The sequence below is a fragment of the Balaenoptera acutorostrata genome, chromosome 15, assembly GCF_949987535.1.
Source record: "Balaenoptera acutorostrata chromosome 15, mBalAcu1.1, whole genome shotgun sequence".
In the NCBI taxonomy this organism is placed as follows: domain Eukaryota; kingdom Metazoa; phylum Chordata; class Mammalia; order Artiodactyla; family Balaenopteridae; genus Balaenoptera; species Balaenoptera acutorostrata.
In genome coordinates this window covers 25,207,549-25,219,221 of record NC_080078.1, presented here as the reverse complement: position 1 = coordinate 25,219,221, position 11,673 = coordinate 25,207,549, and the positions used below count along the sequence as shown (strand labels likewise).

At 41.8% G+C, this 11,673-nt stretch overlaps 1 protein-coding gene across 1 annotated transcript; it reads right to left on the bottom strand.

Annotated features, from left to right (window-relative positions):
- Nucleotides 1–410: 410 nt before the first annotated feature.
- LOC114238629 (ubiquitin-conjugating enzyme E2 W-like) lies at nt 411–735 on the bottom strand. Its single transcript, XM_057529685.1, is given in 2 exon segments — nt 411–486; nt 488–735. Coding segments are annotated over 2 exon segments (324 nt in total).
- Nucleotides 736–11,673: the final 10,938 nt, after the last annotated feature.

Here is an 11,673-nt window from a genome sequence, read left to right as displayed (position 1 = left end):
ATTAATCATTGGGTGGCAGGAGTTGATGAAAATTTTTCCTGTTACAACGTCCATTGCTGGCAATGAACATCCCAAAACCGCCAAGGAAGTCATTGTTATTGCACATTACATGAGGACCTGGAACTTTTCCAAAAGCTTAAAAAAATAAAAATAAAAAATGGAATTATATTTGACATTTCCTGACACCTGCATCAATACTGTATGACTAATAAAAGCATGTCAGTTGCCCGGACTGAACCAGCGATCAACATGCGCCCAGAATGCACACAAGTAAAAATGCAGTAAAAGGAAGTAGTCTTCATTATCTATAGGTCATTTCCAGTCAAAGGTTAAAGTTCAAAGACTGAATGATCAAAGTGCTCATTTTCTCAGTAGGACTGTCTTCTACTAGGAGGATGAAAACAGTGGCATCAACAAGTATCATCATGATACCACCATTTTGTTTTCTTTGGATTCTTGTTACATGTTCGAACATAAAAAGAATTCTGGTGGTCATCTCTGAGGAGAGTCAAAAGGATATCGACTACTAAACTTAAATAGAAGTTGAAATTTTTCCCCTTCATATAAGGTACCTGGTGCACGTTCCATATCTACAATCCACTGTGTAATTGAATTTTGAACACTCTTTTCATTTAAAGGCATTCCGGGAGGTGGGTCATTTTGCAAAGCCAACAGTTCTTTTTGTAGTCGTTCTGCATTGACACCATCAATGAGGTGCTTTTGAATGTTCAACATGATTCGATTCAACCAGCAAATTCTAGAAACAGCAAAATTTTATAGAAAGAGCGTGGACGATTCATTCTGGCAGAACTGGGTTTGATTTGTGGTTTTGTGTGACCACAGGCAACCTGCTAAGCCTCTCGGAGATGCAGTGTCTTCAACTGTCGAATGGAATGGTACCTACCTTACAGACTGCTGGGAACATAAACTGAGACCAAAATAGGTGCATTATTCACAGGAGTCATGTACCATAAAGTTTTGAGAACACCGATTTAGCGAACACTGAACCATTGTTCTTAGGGGAAATACAGGTTAGGTTCCTATAAACCTCTGGTCACAGCATTTTCATCAAACAATCAATACAGAACTTTGTTTTAAGTGTGTTTCTGTTTAAAAGCCTTTTAATATTAATGTTGATTCATTAATGTTGGTCTCAGGGCCAGCAGCACTATGACCCCTGCCTGTTATCTAGCTGTTCTCTCCATAAGGCACGTCCCAGCCTTACTGCACTTAGGAACACCAGACGGCACTTCAGCTCTATACTTGGAGACCATTTTAAACAGCGAAATCACCAATAAAAAGGACAAAAATGCAAATAGCAGTAGTGCTAAACAGACTTCAAAAAGAGCACTTGTTTGCAGTGTAAGAACTGCAACAACAAAGCCTGGTTGTCTCATCAAAGCTGTGCACATCAGCTGGGAATGTGCACGTTGAGTGACTGGAATTTTTTGCAACTCTGTGCATGGATGCAAATAACCACCAAAGTACTGCAAGTTTTCATTTGGGGATGATGAAAAAATTGTAGCAAGTAGGCAAATTCACAAATATAAAATCTGGAAATAAATGAGCATCTACTGAAATATATATATGCTTAGAACTGAAGAAATGCTTTGTTTCCCTCTTTTTCTCTTTTCCCAGTAACATGTTAGACATTGCAGGGAAACCAAGGAATTTTGAGACAAGTAGTGTAGAATCTCAGTTTGTCAACAGGGGGAGTAAAAAACAAAAACAAAAATAGCAGCTGAGGGGCTTCCCTGGTGGCGCAGTGGTTGAGAATCTGCCTGCGAATGCAGGGGACACGGGTTCGAGCCCTGGTCTGGGAGGATCCCACATGCCGCGGAGCGACTGGGCCCGTGAGCCACAATTGCTGAGCCTGCACGTCTGGAGCCTGTGCACCATAACAAGAGAGGCTGTGATAGTGAGAGGCCCGCGCACCGCGATGAAGAGTGGCCCCCACTTGCCACAACTGGAGAAAGCCCTCGCACAGAAACTAAGACCCAACACAGCCATAAATAAATAAATAAATTAATTAATTTAAAAAAAAACCTGCATACATTCCTCTCTGACCTCTACTTAAAAAAAAAAAAATAGCAGCTGAAAATTAATTAAGATGAGAGGAATAAGCGTCTCTCATAGCCCAAGGGGTGCCACAGGTAGTGGGTGATTAACAGCCACCTGCCTGATTCAGGCAGTAAGGACTACAGCTGGAATGCAAGCAGGTCCTTGCATAAGCCTAGCCTCACTCCTAGCTACCCGAGGAATGTGGTCCAGGACAAACAGAACATCAGCAGTTCCTGTGACTTCTGGAGTGGAATTTGTCTCTGTGGTCACAAGCAGAGCTCTCTCACTTACCAGCTGTGTGACCTTAGGCACATGACTTAACCTCTCTGAACCCTGGGAACTGTAACTCAGATATTAAATTCCTCTCTCCACCCCATAGGAAGGTCCCATGATCCTTTGGAGAAGCACCAATGGATCAGGAGAGGATCTTGTTTCCTGAGCATTGAAATCCTCAGAGAAGCACTTTGAAAAAACCCTGTGAACAGCTGTGTAAACAGCAGACGTATGAGTGCTCTCTGTGACCAGCCCTTCATGTACAGGTACTGTTGGGGACTGAATGTTTGTGTCCCCCCTCAAAATTCATAAGGTGAAACCTAACCCCCAAGGTGATGGCATTAGGAGGTGGGGTCTTTGGGAGGTGACTGGGTCATGAGGGTGGAGCCCCCATGAATAGGATTAGTGCCTTTATAATAGGGACTCCAGGGAGCTTCCTCCATGTTAGGGCAGCCTGAACAGATTAAGACAGGCACTCAGTTTCCTTCTCTGTGAAACAGACATAACAATAAGACCTACTGCAGGAACTTTGTGGGGTTGTTGTCAGTCATTACATGGAAAGCACTGAAAACAGGATTCCAGAGGATCTCAACAAATACCAGTCACTTAAAATATTCTAGGATTTCATTCATTCTTTCTTTAGCTTCAAGTTAGGAATTGCTTTGTATTCAGGAAGCTCCCTCGCCAGGCAAGAGTTCAGATGCAATGTGCAAGCTAACCAGTCTTATAAATTAGCACAAACATATGTCAGTGGTAATTATTAAATACCTCTGTCGCATCACTAATAGCACCGGCTGAGGACAATATTACTGTTCAAAGTACACCGTCACCCATTTCTCAGTTTCACATTGTATGAGGTATAAGAGTAAACTGTTTAGGGGTTTAAACAAAAGCCATTGCTTTTTCATGTTGAAGGAAAGAGGAACCTCCCAAAATAGAAACAGAGCCTGCTTACCCTCTATTCCTCCCACTTTCTGCAAGATCTTCTCAAGGAGCCAATTTACATACAGTGGACAAAAAACAAAAAAAGACTGGTGCTCATTGTTGCTTTATCTTGTTCCCTCTCCCTGTGGTCTCAGATTTGTGAGTTTGCCTCTTAGCATCAAGTTTTTCCATCACATTATTATAGGAGCTCTCCAGCCCAACTGCTACCTGGTACATAGGTACTGTTTTCATATCATTTGACTTTATCCTTCATTTAAATCAGTTTTGGATATTTTTGGTACTAACTGAAGTCATGAAAACACAGATAAATACCTGATTCTATATTCCAGCTCTACCACCGGTTGTGTGATTCTGGGCAAGTGGTTTAATGTCTCAGTCTCAGTTTTGTCATCTGTAAAATGGAGATAGTAACACTTATCTCATGGATGGCCATAAAGATTAAACTAGATCATATCTAATCAGTGCCAAGACAGTGCCTGGCAGGTATTGATGGCTCACTTCTGCCACAGTGATGAGTCAGCAGGCAGAGAAGTGGCTATGGGCTTCTCCCTTAGCTTCTTGCTGTCACGATTGAAGAGTAGAGCTCATGTAAATGAGATGGTCTAGATCTATACTAAGAGTAGAAAAGAGGTGGAATAATCAGCCCCTGAATAATGAACCTCTGATTACCTATAATCGCTTTGGGAAACACAGCTCCTAAAGGCTGAGTCCATGCTGGCTTTAAGCAGGATCAAGCGTCCTTCTGACATGAGCTCAGTCTGGGAAGCTTCATCACACACACACACTTCACATGCACACATAATCAGCCTGAAAAATCAGATCCACTGGATCACCAAACTCCCAAAGCAGTGGAAAGAGTAGAAGCAATATTCCATAGGAGTAAGTTTAAGTTTAGCATGAGAAACTAATCTCTGGCCTCTATTAAAATGTTTAACAAACAGCTCTTTAACCAGTGACCCCTCTTACCTCCTGTATCAGTTAGCTTTAATAAGTTATGCTGTGTAACAAGCAACCCCAAAATCTCTGTGGCTTACAACAACTTAGGTTTTTTTCACCATCTCTTTATATGCTGGTAGTCACAGGTCTGCTACAGCTCTGTTCCACATATCTTCTCATTTCAGGACCCAGATTGAAGCAACAGTCCCTGTCAAAGCCCCAAGAGACCTGATAAAAACACACAATCTTAAAACTTTTGCTTGAACATGGTTTGCATTACATCTACTCATATGCCACTGGCCAGAGCAAGTCACGTGGATAAATCTAACATCAGTGGATCAGAAAAATATACTACTCTTACAGGAAGAACTGGTGAATATTTAGGGACACACCTCCAAAGTGTGTGTGTGGGGGGGGTTGGATTATGCTCTAAGCATTTCCAGGCCTTCTCTGATTTCAAGCTAATTTTCAGTTTTGAGAAGACAAACCAAGTTAAAGCCTTCTTATATACACTATGAGGATGCCAAAGCTCAAAGTTCCTCTTGAAGGTTCTTAGGGTCTCTGGTCTCCTAGAAAAACTAGGGTTTTTCTAACAGATTTCCAACAGATACCCATAAATCTCTAAATGTACTTTGTTAGAGTAGGGATCTATTTATGGTAATGATAATCCATGGTAAGCATCTTTTTCAGGTATCTTTGTGGCTTTTAGGTATTTTCAGCAGAGGAAGGTCACAATTCCTTTCTAGACTTGCTATGGCTATGACAGACTTCACATTGGTAAAAGATGAAAGGACATATATAGAAAATGGGATATGTATGCACCTTGGGAGGAGTGGGCCCCTGAGGAATATAGAAATGCTGTCACCAGCTGGTGAAAAGGATGGTGAATAGCCAAAACTACAAGGATTGAGGAACATCAGTTCTTCCATTCATTTCTGTGATTTCTTCCACATCTAAGATGTTATAAGTCCAAGTTTAGATACTACTTTCTCCATCCAGACATCAAACCAACTGCAACATCATTTTCTAAGCATGACACTTTCCTTCACACCACTCACCCCCTCCACTGCCACTTGGAAAGAAGGTCCCAAGTTGTCCTTCACTAACTCTTCTATTCAAACCTAGGACCCTTTTCTTCCCATTCACTAGCACCCCCCAAATCCCATCACTCATATTCTTAGTCTTCTGATTTTCCACTTTTTCCCAATGACTTTACCTTGGGAAACTTTGCTGTCCTTGCAGGTCTAAGTCAGCATTCTGAACATTCTTGCAGCAGCAGTATGAATGTTCACACTGAGTGTGTATGTCCATTAAAGGGGAAAGCTCACCCATCTTTGTTATCACTATGTACGGAGTCCCCAGTGATGTTCTAGGCACTGTGCTCCATAATGTTCATTTACTACAGCCACCCCTGAGTACAGGAGAGAATATATTATGACCCCAGTTGAAGAGGTGAACCAGATGGAGGCTCAGAAATGTGAAGTGGCTTGCCCAAGGTCACAGAAGCCAGGAACTGGCAGAGCAGACACTCAGCTTTGCCTGATCCCAGTATCCGTGTCTTCCTTCTTCATCATGCCTCCTTCCACCTAAATACTGGATGAAACAAGCAGTATGAAGGGCACACCACGCTGGGCCAAAACGATGCCCATTAAGTGGAATTCACACCTACCTTGTACTTCCTGCACACTTCGATTCACTCAACAGACTGAGGAATGGAACAGAAGACACTTATTCCTCTCCAGACAATAAATCATTGGCTTACTATCTGTCACTGGCTCGATTTTCCAAAGACTTGTTTTCATCAGTTTAATGAATTATTGGATCACCTGGAAATTGCTCAGAATTAACCTGTGGCTGGCATTAATGGATCCACAACACAGGTGTCAAGCTCTCTCTAACCAGTCCTATCCATCCTTTTGCGAGGAGGCCAGCTGCCCTGCACAAGGCGATTCATTTATTTTGCTGCTGCATCTGCCTGTGTCTGCCGTGGGGGGATGGGGGGTGGTGAAGAGCCTGTGGGGAACAAAATGGCAGCCTCTTTTCCAGGGGTACCTGGGCGCCGCCTGCTGCCTCCACCCTGCCCGTGTGGGTGGGCAGCAGGTAAGAATCATGATCAATCCCATTACAACTTGCCACACCATCCTCAGTTCTTTGGAGTGGCTTGGCATGCTTTGGGCTTCTTTGCTAGGATCCCCTCTGTATTTTAACCATCCTAGAGTCCACTTAGCTCTAACTCCACATCTAGCTCCAATCCAAACGGTTCTCTCCACCTCCTTTGTTACCAGCCTTCACAAGCTAACCCCAGTTCATGCCTCATAACTAGCCAAAAAGCATCCTCCTTTTCTCCCTGCTTCCACCCCCAACCTGCAGTAATCCATTCACTACAGAGTGGTCAGAGGGATCACTTTAAATCAGATCATGCCACCTTCTACTCTGCTTAAAAATTCTCGGTGGCTTCCCACTCTACTTGGCATGAAATCGCCCAAGAGCCTCCAAGACCTGCCTCTGTCCCCGCGTTCCCCCCTCACCGCCCCCAGTCTAGCACCTTGCTCCAAGCTCTCCCTTGGCACCCATCACTGGGGCCTTTGTCCCTCCCACATTCCACTCTCATCTTTCGGTCTGTTTCACTAACAGCTCTATCCGCAGCACTATGACTGAGCTTGGCACATAGCAAGTACTAACTTACTATATTGACTTGATTCATTAATGAGTTATTTTCCAGGTCTTAAGGACAGTGTGGAGAATGGGGAAATGGAGGGCTGCTGATCCTTTGTGAGTGGTTTTACAACAAAGTTCCACTCAAGGGAAGTCCCATAGCTCACTGAGCTCTGGTGTTTAATTTCCAGTTTATCTGTCAGTCAACTCTCTAGACCAGGAAGTGGTACACTCTTCCTGCATAGGGCCAGGTAGTAAACATTTGCCCCATTCAGTAGTTGTGACAGAGACCCCATGCCGCCTTCTCCAGATGGCATTCAGTCTCTCAACTACTCTAATCAGCCACTGTAGTGCAAAAACAGTCATAAAAAATATGTAAAGGAACAGGCCTCCTATGTGTCAGTAAAACTTTATTTACCTGCAGCAAGTTGGAGCTGGTCCACTGACTATAGTTTGCTAACCCTGCTTAAACTACAAGTTTCTTGAGTAACCCTAATACATGGCTGGCCACCACTCACTTCGGGCCCACTGAAGAAGGTCCAATATGGTAGAGACAAGAATTCACCCACTGCTATGGCAATCAAGAAAGCCCTCTCCATGGCCTTCTATTTCTGGGACCAGCCTTTCACATCATGAATATTGGAATCAAGCCTGTCGTCCATCACGGCTTCCCCCACCGACAAGGTATGCAGCCTTAGACAAGTTACCAAATTGTTCTGTCTTTTCTCCCATAAAATGGGACGAGGGTTATTCTAAAGAGCAAAGGAGATAATGGAAGTGATTCCAGGTGAAATGAGAATCACCCAGCACAAACGTACACACGCATGCAGGTACATGACCAGCAAAAATAGTTTTGATCGTCACTGTTCCGCTAACAACCTGGCTTTTATCCTCCCGAGTGATGTTTACAATCTAGAGGCACAGCTGAATTGCTCAGGACAACAGAAGATATTTCTTTGTAATGCTGTAGGGGAAGAGGGGAGAGAAAGATGAGGCAACTGGTGAGGAGAGAAGATTTTGGCGAAAAAAACAACAACAGGCGTTTGAAGGGGATTTTCATGCTGCATGCAGTGTCTGATGTAAAACCTCTCCCTTCACCATCCATGGGACTCCAGTAAAATATCCCTTTCTTTTTACTGTGTTGGGGAGTTGAATCCATTTGTTTTCAGGGGGGCTAATCTGCTGAAGAGCTGACCCCTACTTGCTTAAGGCATGAGCTGAGAACAAGGGCTCCCTTGCCTGGCACATTCGAGGTTCAGTAAATGCTAATTAGTTCCCTTCTCATTCTACCTTTGTCACTTTGTCTTTACAAAAAATTCTTGGTAATTCAGACTCCGTACCAAAAATCAGTAAGTCTCAAGTATGGATGTTTGTTGAAGGAAGAAAGTAATTCAAATGAGGCTTGCCCGATAGAGATCCCTCAAGGATACACAAGAATAGCTTGCAATTAACATACTCATTCTTAATATATGAATGGACTCTTCTAAAGTGCTGAAGTATGCTAAAAAGCAATTTTATTCTCAGTAGTTTAAACATTCTCTTTGCAACCTTCTCCTCACACTGTTTACACTTCTCAAGAACAGGGGAAACCAGAGACCAACACTTGCCTGAATTATAACAAATTACAAATGAATAATTGTCCTAGCACTCCCAGGGAGAGAGAATTCAGCTTTGAGTCCTGGGAAAGGGAACTCAACCGGGTTCCAATTGATAGTTTCCCATATGTTTTTGTATGATCTTGAATAAATCACTTATTCTCTCTGGGTTTCAGTATCTTAATAAATTCAAAAACATCCTGTGTGCATTGATTGGAAGACTTAATATTGTTAAGGTGTCAATATACTGAAAATGATCTACACATCTTCTTGGCATTGTTTCACATCTGAACTGTGATTCATCTCGGTAAGGTGCTCTAAAAACTTATTGTTCTTGTTGTTTGTCCTCCCTTAATCCTGGAGATATGCATACACACAGACACACACACACACACACCACACACACAAGAAAAGACACAATTTATGTCTTTTCTTGCTAGTGCTTTTGGTATCATATCTAAGAATCTGGTGCTAAATCCAAGATCGTAAATATTTACCCCTATATTTTCTTCCAGGGGTTTTATGGTTTTAGCTCTTATATTTAGTTATTGATCCATTTTGAGTTAATTTTTGTCTAAGGTGTGAGATTGGGATCCAACTTCATTCTTTTGCACATGCAAATCCAGTTGTCCCAGTACCAGCTGTTGAAGAGACTATTCTTTCCCCACTGAATAGACTTGGCACCCTTGTCAAAAATCAATTGGCCATAGATGGTTTATTTCTGGGCTCTCAGTTCTATTCCATTGGCCTATATGTCTATCCTTATGCCAGGAACACACTATTTTAATTACTATAGATTTGTAGTAAGTTTGGGGAAGTATGAGTTCACCAATATTATTATTTTTCAATATTATTTTGGCTAGTGAGGGCCCCTTGCAAATCCATATGAATCTGAGGAACAGCTTTTTCATTCTTGCAGAAAAGGCCATTATAATTTTGATAGGCCATTGAATCTATACATTGCTTTCTATATATTGACATCTTAACAATATTAAGTCTTCCAATCCATGAACACAGGATATTTTTTCATTCATTTAGGTCTTCTTTAATTACTTTCAGTTATATTTTGTAGTTTTTGGTGTACAAATCTTTACCTCCTTGGTTAAATTTATTCCCAGGTATTTTATTCTTTTAGATGCTATTGTATATGGGATTGCTTTCTTAATTTCCTTTTTGGATTGTTCATTGCAGTGTATAGATTTCAAATTGTGTTCACTTTATCCCCTGAAACTTTGATGAATTTTATATTAGCTCCATAGCTTTCTTGTAGATTCTGGGGATTTTCTGTGTATAAGATCATGTCATCTGTGAACAGAGATAATTTTCCTTCTTCTTTTCCAATTTGGATGCCCTTCATTTCTTTTTCTTGTCTAATTGCTCTGGCAAGAACTTCCAGTACAGTGTTGAATATCAGTGGTAAAAGCATGCATCCTTGTCTTGTTCCTAGTCTTAAAGGAAAAGCTTTCAGTCTTTCGCCATTGAGTATGATGTTAGCTGTAGGTTTTTCATAAATGCGTTCTATTATGTTGAGGAAGTTTCCTTTATCCCTTGTTTTATGAGCTTTTTATCATTAAAGGGTGTTGGATTTCATCAAATACCTTTTCGTTATCATCTGAGATGATTGCATGTTTTTTCTTCATTCTATCAGTCTTATGTGTCAGACTGACTGATTTTCTTACATTGAGACACCCTTGCATTCCTGGGGTAAATCCCACTTGGCCATGGTGTATAATCCTTTTATTATGCTGTTGGATTCTATTTGCTAGCATTTGTTGATTTAAAAGAATATTTTTAATGAGTCAAATCCTCAAAAATTCCATTGTATCCATATTGTAATAAACAGTAGCCCACTGTCTCCTGCCTACATATAACTAACTTGTCCTCTTATAATAGCACTACATTTTTACTTTGAGGTTATGTTTGCTGTATAGATGATAGCTTAAATAACTGATCTTTTACATCCTTAAATGTGTGTGTTTCCTGCGTGTGTGTGTGTGTGTGTGTGTGTGTGTGTGGTTGAGGCAGTAGAGCACAGTAGACTGCTCCAGGCTTTGGGGTCAGAAAGGTCTGCACTCAGCTCCCAGTTCTGTGACACACCATTTGTGGGAAACTGGACAGTGTCTTAGCTTCCCTGAGCTTCAGTTTCATCACAGGAATAATTTCGTCTCTAGCTTTCAGAGATGTTAAAAAAAAAAAAAAAAAAAAGAGCAAATGAGACACTGTATACAAAACACTTAGCACAGTGCCTAGCATAAGACAGAAAGTCTCAATAAAAAGAGCAATTTGCTTATCAGTATTATTTGGATTTAACAAATTACAAGTGTGTTATGTTTATGCATTTTTCTCCCCAGGAAGTTAGTTTTGTTGGGAAAAACTGTTCAGTTAACATGAGCTTGAAGTGGCGGCTGCAGTTACATCTATCCAGCCAGATGTACCATGAAAACAATTCCATCAGGCATCCAGATGTGTCCACAGGGAAGACTGAGGTATGGGCATCTCATCCAGATGCTGAGTGCAGTACTCCAACCTCAGTGATTTTCGTTGCTCTCTGCTTTATCAGCATGGGAAGGAGGGCGGTATTCAGCTCACCTAGCCTGATCTTTCCTCTGTGATCTCCATCCTGGGCCAAGGGGAGGGTGCAATCCCTCATTCCATCACTAGGTGGCGGGAGACTTCCCAGGAAGGGAGCGTGGCTAAGTGGGTGTCCTGAACCAGAGGCTGTTGGAATAAAAAAAATGATCAGGTATTTGAGCCACAGTCTAAAGTCATGGCCTTGATTACAGCCCAATAGAAGAGGAATTGCTAATGCCACTGCTTTGTTTCTCTGCTTTTTCTCAAGAAATGGTACGATGTTGAGGGTAGACTCACCTTTCTCCAACACCCCATAGGAAAGAAATAATTACATCCAATTCCAGAAATGATGCAGCAACTGTAATAACTGAAGTATGCTCAAAGAATCACTATGACAAAAGTTCACAGTAGGGCAGGATTGTATGCTGGCTAAGAACAAGGTCTCAGCAGACAGAGTGCCTCCATTGAGGTCCAGAATGTTCCACCAGTGACCTGTTAGCTGTGTGACCTTGGACAGGATGCTTCATCTCTCTGTGCCTTAGTTCTCTTATTTGTAAAATGGTATAATAATAAAAGCTCTCTCTGGACTTTGGGGAGGAGCGGATGAGACCATGGGTTAAGCTCTGAGAACAATGCC